General features: G+C 31.5%; 2 protein-coding genes across 4 annotated transcripts; both read left to right on the plus strand.

The window, feature by feature from the left end:
- The first annotated feature begins 735 nt into the window (after window positions 1-735).
- Window positions 736-1,119, plus strand: LOC113859293. Its single transcript, XM_027492101.1, has one exon. It carries the CDS (start codon window positions 760-762, stop codon window positions 1,117-1,119), a length of 360 nt encoding a protein of 119 aa, XP_027347902.1. The 5' UTR covers window positions 736-759.
- A 4,861-nt stretch (window positions 1,120-5,980) lies between these two features.
- On the plus strand, window positions 5,981-10,588 carry LOC113858308. Of its 3 annotated transcripts, none has more exons than XM_027490880.1 (4): window positions 5,981-6,288; window positions 6,838-7,542; window positions 7,887-8,321; window positions 9,658-10,588. In XM_027490880.1, the coding sequence occupies exons 2-4, from the start codon at window positions 6,840-6,842 to the stop codon at window positions 9,837-9,839; spliced, it is 1,320 nt and encodes a 439-aa protein (XP_027346681.1). In that variant the 5' UTR covers window positions 5,981-6,288; window positions 6,838-6,839; the 3' UTR covers window positions 9,840-10,588. The 3 variants fall into 3 exon arrangements, with proteins under 3 accessions (XP_027346681.1, XP_027346683.1, XP_027346682.1); XM_027490882.1 differs by having other exon boundaries at window positions 6,068-6,288; window positions 6,838-7,482; window positions 9,658-10,463; XM_027490881.1 differs by lacking the exon at window positions 5,981-6,288 and having other exon boundaries at window positions 6,493-7,542; window positions 9,658-10,193.

Genomic DNA, 10,588 nt, shown 5'->3' on the forward strand with positions numbered 1-10,588 from the left:
TAAATATTCAAAATCAACATTTATTTAACAAATTTTTTTATTACTCTTTTTGTTACATTATATCGGCTATCTTTCTATCATTTTTCTCTCTTATTGTCCAATATATAAATTCCAAGATCGAGTGTCTATTGTACATTTTCCATTTCAGAATTTCACACAAAGTTGAAGTTAGAAATAAGATTAATTCATAATCTTTTTTTCTATTAATTGTCTCATTCAAACTTAGCTTGTCTACTCAGCAATTTATTTGATTGCTTCAAAGTATCTACGGTGTGTGCAAACAATACAAATTCAAAAGGCGGACACTGTTGGGGGTAGGGGGCAGTTTGACTGAGAAAATCAAGATTGGCATACCGAAAAAAAACAAAAAAACAAAAAATGTCATCTTCAAAGGGAGAAGAGAGAAATATTTTTTGCACTTTCCTGGTAGTGGATAATAGCACAAAACTGGAAATATTTTTGGATATAATAGCAAGGACGGCAGAAAAGTCAACATAAATTGCACGACAAATGCTGCTTTCAAATCACAGAACTGTAGAAAACATTCAAAACATGTTAAATTAATGAATAGAAAAACGTGAAGGACCAAACTATTAGCTAACCAAACTTGACTTCAGATGCATATATAAAGCCATTCATTATGTTTTGCTTCTTCAAGTTAGCAATCTCAAAACTGCAATTCCCACCAAGCCTTTTGCTCTCACCTCCCGACACTGTGAGTACATCAACAAAATCTTGTCTTTCACACAAGAATTAACCATGTTTAGATCCATGAGTACTAGAAGAGGCCCTGCGCGGTATGAAAGATTAGGTAAAGAATCTGCTACCACTGCGCTTTTGAATGAGGGGTTCAAGAGGAGCACAAGTTTGCCTTCTCGTGCATTCAACTCTTCAAGAAAAATGGGCCTAGGCTCAACCTTTGTGGAGATTAATCTACAAAGAAACCCCACGAAGAAGGGTAATAATGACAAGAAGAGTCATCCACTACTCAGCTTCTTAGATCTTCGTAGGAAAAAGAAAACAACAGCTAGGCCTGAATTTGCAAGGTATCTTGAGTATCTCAAGGAAGGAGGCATGTGGGATTTGAATTCCAATAAACCTGTGATCTATTACAAATGATATATTGCTAGGTAGACTGGTTCGCGTTTGAATACAGAAAACATGTTAGTTTTTCCTGTAAGAATTGTGAATTTTATTCTCATGTGAAATCACTTTGAGAATTATCAATGTAGAGTAATGTGTACTTATGTTATTATTAATAATTCATTTGAATCGATTGCAAACATGGTGGAATAAAACAATTTTATTAATTAAGTTCCTAGAGATTTATCTAAGCAACGTTAAATCTGCTTGGCCGATAATAGTAGTATTTGTTAATGAATTTTTTTTAAAAAAATAACAGCTTCAACCTTTTTATTCTATTTCGGATCAATTACAGCATATTTAATACTGAAATGTTGAATGAACAACAATTTTTAACCAGTGTAAAAGGAAAAAATGTATGGTGTCTCCACTTTTTTTTTATATTTAATGTAATAAGGGTTAAAAAATGTAATGTAATATGGAAAGAGGAAAAAATATAAACAAATGTAAAAGAAAATGTAAATATATAATATAAGGGTTAAAAAAGTTACTCAAATAATAAAATCCTATTTGATATCGTTAGGTGTAACTAATTATAGGCGTAGATTTACAATTAAAATTGACAAATACTAACCAGTGTTCTAAAAGTATTGATTGAGAAAGTTAAAGTGAAAACATTTTGTTAAAAAAATATAATAAATTTATTTTTATTTTATAATTTTAATGTAATTTAACATAATATTTAATAAAAATTTATCATTTTTTTTGCTATTTGACGGGACTTACAAATCCTAAACACAAAACAAACTAGATAAAAAAATAAAAAAGAAGAAGAGGAAGCTTTGTAAAAATAACAAAAAAGTATTATAACTCTATCACCTAATATAATAATATAATTAGCACACTGGTGAGCTTATCTAAAAATGTGACTAAATTTAACAAATTAAATATTTCTAAAAAGATTCATAATTTCTTTAATAACAAGATATAATGGATGATGATTATTTTTTATATTTAAAAATAACTAAAGAGATAACTTTTTTTATAATTAAACTCAATCCAAATTAAATGGATATTTCTAGAGATGACCAGTTTAATACTCCAAGCAATTCTCTAAAGCTCTATTGCAAGTAGAGAGCAAAAATGAAAGGAACAGTAATAATTAACTATGAAATCACCTTTGTGATTATAAATCAAACCCTCACAGCTAGTTGTTGTCAAAGTCTGAAGGACAAAACCATCAATGTTAAAGTTTAAACTACTTCTCTAAGAAATGTGTCAATTGATTTGACATAAGAGTTTCAACAAAACATCATCATTTTTCAAATTACTCTTGTCATAAGAATGCAGATAATCAAACTCAAACGATCATATTTAACACGACATCATTACTTAAAGGAAAACTTTAGAAGATAATACAATTCTTTTTTTTTTTTTTAACAGGTTATAAGTAACAATAGCAAATAGAGAGTGCCAAAAAAGATGCACAGGAAAGTTATGGACAAACAAATTAAAGAGAAGCCAATTAGATAAACTCATGCTAAAGAAAGAGAACCATTTATCAAGGAAAAGGAGCTTATTTCAAATTTGGTTAACTCACCAACAGTTCTTAAGGACATGAATCACAAATTTCGGGACCTCATTACATCTAGCACATAAGGAAAATTAGTCATTTTAAGATTAAATTTCTCCTTCATTAGTTAAAAGTCTATTGGAAGCAACTTTCTATAGAAAAACATTAAACCTAGGAGGACCTTCCAATCACAAATTAAATTAAATATCTAATTATTGCTATTCTTATTCTAATTTACATTAGAGAGTAGATTATAAGCTAAATTGATTGAAAAAAAGACCATTATTAATAAATTTCTTAAAAACTTGATCCTAATTGCTAGAGTATAGATGAATCAATTAGAGCAATTGAATTAGTGTTAGAGGAAATTTGTCTTGTTTTCTACCAATTTCAACTACCATGATGGGAGTAGAGGCCCATAGGATCCTCCAAATTATTCCCATTAATGGGATGAAAAGCAAAAATAGATAATTTTTAAAAATCATGAATCACAGTTGTCTTATCAAAACCTAATAGTGATACCATTTTCCAAAATCTAGTTTAGTCCTAGGTAAAAATAATCCTAAACAGCCACCATACATTTCTATAAAGACAAAAAATATTGGTTGTTGTAAATTTCAGAAGATTTTTTTAAGACAAATTTATATTTATTACAAATTATTTGGGACTAAAGATCATTAGAGGAGCTTATAAGCCTCCAACAGAGTTTTATTACGAAAGTTTTATTGAGTAGATGAATGTCTCTAAACATCAAACTTTCTTCACTCTTAGATTTACAAATATTTTTAAAAAATTTATTATTTTTAATTATTAATTAATGCTCTAAGAATATTAATAAATAAGACTCTTAAAGTTATATTGAAAATACTTGTATATTTATAAAACTGTGTTAATAATAATAATAAAAAGAAAAATAATATTAGTCTTAAAAATTTAAATTTTTAAGAGTGTAAACAATTAATAATGATAACATTTTATTAGAAAAAATATATATAACATTATTACACTTTTATAACTTTATTAAAATAAACGTATTTTTTTAAGAAATTATTATTTTTTTATACTTAAACTAAACTTCAAGACTAAGATTAACAAAATAATAATAATAATAATAATCACTATTCAATCTGTTGACCATGTTTAATTTTCTGAACTCATGACCGGCTATTACCCAGGGAGTATAAGTTTCTCAAGGCCTTCGCCGTCACTCCCAAAAAATGTCATCAACAACATTATTAATTTGTTTACTGGTCAGCCACCATCGTTATTTTGGTCAATTAAGAATATGATTCATTATGTTACACTTGTCCCCTTCACTATTCAATCACATTTTGGTTAGACCCATTGCTTATATTCAAACTTATTTTTAAGTTTGAAAGGAATTTGACAATAAAATTAATTAGTTTAAATTGAGACATTTAATAAATAAAATATTGATTAAATTTCAAAATATAGAAGAATGATTAATTTCAATTTTTTTTAAATGACACAAAGTTGTAAGAATATGTGACTTTGTTTTTTTTTTTTCACCTTTAAAAGTTTTTGTTGAAATTATGAACAGAATATGTTCATGTCTCAAAATGTTACGGGAAAATGAGGTAGTGAATCTATAGTGTTAACTTTGGCTTAAAATATGCCATTTCTATCATATCGTATACCCAAATGCAAGTGAAATGTTTCATCTAAGTCTGATGTAGTCTCAATGCAAGGACAAAATACCCTTTGTAATTTTTATGCCCTTCAATGAATACGAATCAACAAAAATCAAAGTAAAATGGCTAAGAAAACCCCCAAAAAAAATAAAATGAATCCAACAGAAACATTATTAACAATTATCAATGCTTGTCCACTTGTAATGCCTCTAAATAGGATTTCAACGTGTTATGATTTTTTGCAATAAATAATATTTTAACATGAAGAGGAAACTTTGAAATCATATTAGGATTTCAAAGGTTACATTTGTTGATATATATATAAACAAAGCATTTGCATCAATACTTTTTCTTATTCATAGAAAATGTTAAATTCTACGTTTGTATTTCTTTTTTATTCTTACTTTTATTCTTCCTATTATCATCTTATTTAATCACTGGTGTTTTCTTTTTCTTGTATAGTTGTATTTTGACTTTTCTTATAAAACTATAATCCAAACTAATTAAATCAACTAATTTTATAACTATCATTTTTTTTTTATTTTGCAAAATTTCCAGTAGAAAGTTTAGTCCAGATTTATAAAGTGTAAGAAGAAAAGAAGCATAAAAATTCACTCTTCGCAAGTCCTCTAAATCTAATGTAATTTTTTAGGCCCGTAAACCCTTGGGCTAGTCTGTAGTAGCATCATGAAGTTGTTGGATATAGTGTTTACTCTCTTTGTAGTTTTTTTATTTAATTTTTAAAAAATATAACTGTATATGTCAGGTATTTTGCTTTAAAAGATAAGTAATACATACTGAAGGATTGAAAGAAATTTCACTCAAAAGATGCAAAATTCAAGATAAATATAATTCTAAAAATTTAATAAAAATTGATTATCAAATGTTTTTTTTTCTTTCATAAACAACACATAAAAATCCTAAAATTATCATATTAAAATATCTTTTCATTCTGATATGTTATAAATGATTGAGAAAGGTATCATTACTTTTAAAAAACTTATCTCTTAAATTTATAATTATTATTATACATTGATTATTGACATATAATTAAAATGTTTTTATACTATATAATAAAATATTATTTTAAAATAATTTTATTATATATAAATATTTATAAAAATATAATTTTTTTAATAATCAAATTATATATATATATATATATATTAAATAAAATACTTTTACATTGCACAGTTACTTGAATTAGTATAAACAAAGTAAAGAACAAAATGAAAGGTCAACTAAGTAGTTTATGAACAATGCACAAGTTAAAGTTCAAACGGCACTTTATTGACTTAACGATAATGATATTCAAATTGCAAACGACGACAAGTTATTGCAACGTGTTGTTGGACCAATTGAAGGAAAAAATCAAAGCAAGACTTGCCTTAAAGAAAAAAGAAGAGCACCTGCAACTGTGCCACCTCTCCCCTATGATTGTTGTTTATTTCGGAAGGCACCTAATTTGTATATTTTGATCCTCATAAAATAAAAAAACCAATTCAAAAGAGGTATTCATACTTGTCTAAAAGTCAATAATATGCTTCTCCAAAATATTATTCTATTTATTGCATGACGCACGCATCCCGAATGGAATGGGCCAGGCCCATCCACGAGAAGTTCGTCCTCGTGGCGCAATAAATAAATAAATTTTAACTAAGAATAGAAAATGGATCTCAGAAGGAGTAAAAAAAAAAAAGAAAAAAAAGTGGAAGAGTGAAAAGAGGAACAGGGGAGGGGAGGGGAGGGGAGGGTAGGGAAAAAGGTGGAAGGTGTGTAGAAGGATGAAATTGATTCCACAGGTGTGGGAAGTGTGTCGCTAACAGACAACATTATAGAGAAATAAACATACTTCCAAAAAATATGCAGCCTCGCACGCCTCTCTTTGCAGGCGCTGCCTCCTTCTTTCTCACCACTTAGTCCTTTTCTCTTCACCCTATCCCTCCCGCTTCTTCTTCTTCTTCTTCTTCATCACGCAAGGTTTGCTTCTTCTTCTTCTCCTTCTTTTAATTTTAACCTTTCTCATTTTTCTCCTTTGTTTTCCTTTCTGATTCCTGATTTCGTAGGAAGAAATTGTCATGCCAATTTCAATTTCGCTTTAGCGATTTCGATTCCATTCCATTTTAGGTTTCGGCTAAATCTTTCATTCCTTGTGAGTTTTTTTTTTTTTTTTTTTTTTTTGTAATATAATTATTACTTGTGTAAAGCAGTTTGGTTTCGTTTCTTCTTTTCTTATGCGAATGGAAGATATAATTTCGATTTGGTGAATCTTTTCCATGTTTACTAGAAATGAGATAAGGTTGGGCTTATATTAGGTTAGGGATTTTTGCGATTGTTTGATTTTTTTTGCCTGCTGAATTTTCTTCTCTTTATGTATTTGTCCTATCGATTGTTAATTTCTATCTGTTTAGATTTAGATTGGTGATATGCATGATTGGAAACTGCTTTCAATTAGCTTGACCTGGTTTTCATTCATGTGATCGTTCAAGTTTTAACATATATGTATAATTTTGATATGATTTTATACAGCCATGCCGACCTTTTCTGCCATAGCCTTTGATAGGTTGATAGAGCCTGGAGCTTCCAAGCCTGCACCTCATAGATCTGTTCCGGCTTCGATGCCTGTCCCAAGGAAGCTTGAGAGGAGAAGTAGTGAACCAACCCCAAAAAAGAAGGCCCCTCCTCCTCGTCCTCAGTTAAAGCCAGCACTCTATGCCACTCCTGAGGTGACGCCACTTCCGGATTCACCCTCTTCATTTCCTCCTTCACCTTACATCATCAATCACAAACGCCGTGGACCCCGCCTACAGAAGAGTTTCTCTGAGGTCAATGTGCAGGACAAGCAGAAGGGTCTTGAAGATGAAAATGCTAATAGTAAAAGCAATAATGATGATGTGGTTCCCAGTTCAGCTGGTGATCTCCAGGCCTCCTATACAAACATTGAACCTGTTAAGGAGGAGCAGGAGAATAGCGGACATGATACCAACCACAGTAGCAATGGTGGTGACCTTGGGTTCGGACATAGGGAAAGTGAAATTAGTAGCATTTCTAATGGATCACACGTGGATAAAGTAGTGGCATTGAATTTGGAAAGAGATGGTGAGAGTGAAGACTTTTTTGATCCGCATGATTCAATGAGTTTAGCAAGTTACACAGATGGTGAGGATAATACAGGTACAGAACGTGCTGTGAAACTCAGTGCTCCTGGTGGGGAGTTTTTTGATGCTTGGGAAGGTAAATTGATCTAGGTTCATTGCTGACTATTTCTTTGCAGTTGAGGGTATGCATGTAGACAATTACACCATAGGATGCACTCCCCTATAGAGTTTGAAATTGGGTACAATGCGTAGGAACCATTTTGCATTTCATTTATTATTTTAATTTTGCTAACGTTTTCTTAATGCCATTGCACTTGGGGATTACTGCAGTGATAAAAGGAATATCCTGATTCTCCATTGATTTATCAGTTTTAGCGCATATTTCATGTTTTTTTTGGACATGGCAAAGAGAGGATTGGTAGATGTCTTGGAAATATTTCACATCATAGATTTTCTTACTTGGCTCCTTTTTTCCTGTAGAACTCTCTTCTGAAGGTGGGACTCAAAATTCTCAATGTGATGTCGAAGCTGAATTGTGTGAAATAAGGTTAAGTCTATTGATGGAGATAGAGAAGCGGAAGCAAGTTGAAGAATCCCTTACCAGCATGCAAAGCCAGTGGGAGAGAATTAGGCAAGGATTATATCTTTTGGGGATTGTTTTGCCTGCCGATCTTATTGATATTGCTGAGAGTGGGCAGCAGATTTCTGATCCTGTTGAAGATATATGTCAGCAAGTTTGCATTGCTAGGTTCATATCAAACAGCATTGGGAGAGGAACTGCCAGGGCAGAAGTGGAGACAGAGATGGAAGCTCAATTAGAATCAAAGAATTTTGAGATTGCTCGACTATTGGAACGTCTTCACTGTTATGAGACCATGAACAGGGAAATGTCTCAGAGGAACCAGGAAGCAGTAGGTGAGATTTATGTCATATTTTGGCCTGCAATTGTATTGATATCATCGCATTTATCCTTCTTAGACCTTTATCTGTATATCTATGTCTTAATGTTTGATAAATATGTGTTGCTACTAGTTAGTATTGGTTTGATTTGTCATTTTATTTTTCTTCATAACACATTTCCCACTTTCCATTTAAAATGAGACAATATTTTTGTTCGGCAAAGAGTTGAATAAACTCTGGGTCTTGGCACAGTATCTGCTTTTTATCATTGATTGTGAATATGGTATGATAGCTTTATTGATTGGGTATCAAAATTGAATGTCCATATGTGGGGCCATATGTTTGATAATGTAAACAAGAAGTAAGATGCTGAGCTGTTTGGTGGCTTAAAATCCATTATGGGATCGCTGTACAGTGTATACCCCAACCCTCCAAAACAAGAGAATTACTGGAGGAAAAAGAAAAGAAATAAAAACGATTATTATTATTGTAAAATGAAGACCAGTTGAATATTTGTGATAATACACTATGAGCTCATAGCCTAGGCTTGTGTGCAGTGGCATTACAATAGTAGATCAAATGACAGCCATATAACTACAGTCACTAATCTTTAGTGTTTTGTTTTGCTAGATTTCTACTTAGGGTGTGTTTTGAGTAAACAACTTAACTAAGCACTTATTTAATAAGAGCTTATTTGTAAGCTTTACTGTGAAGTAACTGAAAAAAGCAAAAAGAAAAACACTTATTTGATTAGTTTTTCAATTAAGCTTATTGAAATATGTTAAAGAAAAGGTCATAAGCCACTTTTATAAATTCAAATAAACCTTGTAAAACAATTTCCCAATGTGCCGTAATGCTACAAATGATGTATGACATGCGTTGAAGTCCCACATCTACTATAATACTATAGATATGGCTAAATAAGAGCTTATAAAAGCTAAAACAATCCTCATCTTATGAACTATCTTTTGGGGTTGAGTTAGCTTTAAGTCCAAATTCAACATGTATTACTATTACTAGTGCTTTACATTGCTAAATTTTCTTTTAAGCCTTAATTTCTGTTTTATTTTCCTAGGGATTCAGCTTTCCATATTTCTATAACTTCTACATATTTGGTGTGCGTAAATGGTTATTTACTTCCTAAATTGGGGGGGGGGGGGGTGGTGGTTTACCATTCATGCCTTCCCATGCATAAATGTTTGCACTAGAACATGCAAGCACAGTGGCTTATTTACCAGCAACTGGGGAAATGCATGCTTTTGCATGGGAACCTTGTTTTCAGATTAAATGTATCCCCTTGTATTTTTGGCTTGCTTCATCTGTTTCATTTGTTATTTGCTATGTTGTTTAGAGATGGCACGGCGGGAGAGACAGAGAAGGAGTAGGAGGCAGAGATGGATTTGGGGCTCTATTACTACTGCCATTGTACTTGGTGGTACAGCTGCAATAGCATGGTCTTATCTCCCTGTAAGTAAAGGATCGACTTCTGCAGACCATGATCTGGTTCCAGATACTGATGATGCAACCAACTGATACACCAACTATACCATCAACACCAACTTGATTGCCGAGTGATGGTAGGAGAGGAGAATAAAAATTTTACGTGCTACTACTGTGTGGCAAACAGATCTCTTACTTGATCAATTACAATTTTCCGGCATTCTGAGTAATGTGCATAGTATATTGGGCCTTTCACTGGAATCTAGCTAGTAAGGTGAAGGGTTTTAGTCTGAGTTGAAATAATACCGCATAGTTTCCTATGGATTCTGTGAGCAAAGTATTTGTTTCACCTTATACTTTTCACAGAGCACATTTACAATACATTCTTTATGCTTGTTTCTCCAAGCATTTTATACCACTGAAGAAATTTGACACTTGGTGTTGCTGAACGTGCATGATCTATTATTAGAATTCTCCTTTCCAATCTGAGTGTTTCTGTAGTGTTTCATCAGTTGTGTTTCATGAACAAACGTATCGTAGTAATCTGCTAAGCGACTATTTTTGTCCAAGATGGATGGAGTTTTTTTTTTTCGTTAGCGCTTGAAATAAGATATGGCAGATTGTAATACTTCTATAAACTAGTGGTGATCCCGTTGCTAAAGAAGGCTGTTGATACAGCTATACATTTGTTAAGTGATAGGAAATTCACATTTTTTTTATCAATTTAATATTCTTTTTGGTGCTTTTAGACTTTATATATATGGCCATCCTAGTGATGCAACTCTCGATTGGGTAAGATGAAGATGTATTTAAATTTGAAATGAAATGAACTTAAATAATTT

This window comes from Abrus precatorius, unplaced genomic scaffold (genome assembly GCF_003935025.1).
Source record: "Abrus precatorius isolate BTA unplaced genomic scaffold, Abrus_2018 Scaffold2, whole genome shotgun sequence".
In the NCBI taxonomy this organism is placed as follows: domain Eukaryota; kingdom Viridiplantae; phylum Streptophyta; class Magnoliopsida; order Fabales; family Fabaceae; genus Abrus; species Abrus precatorius.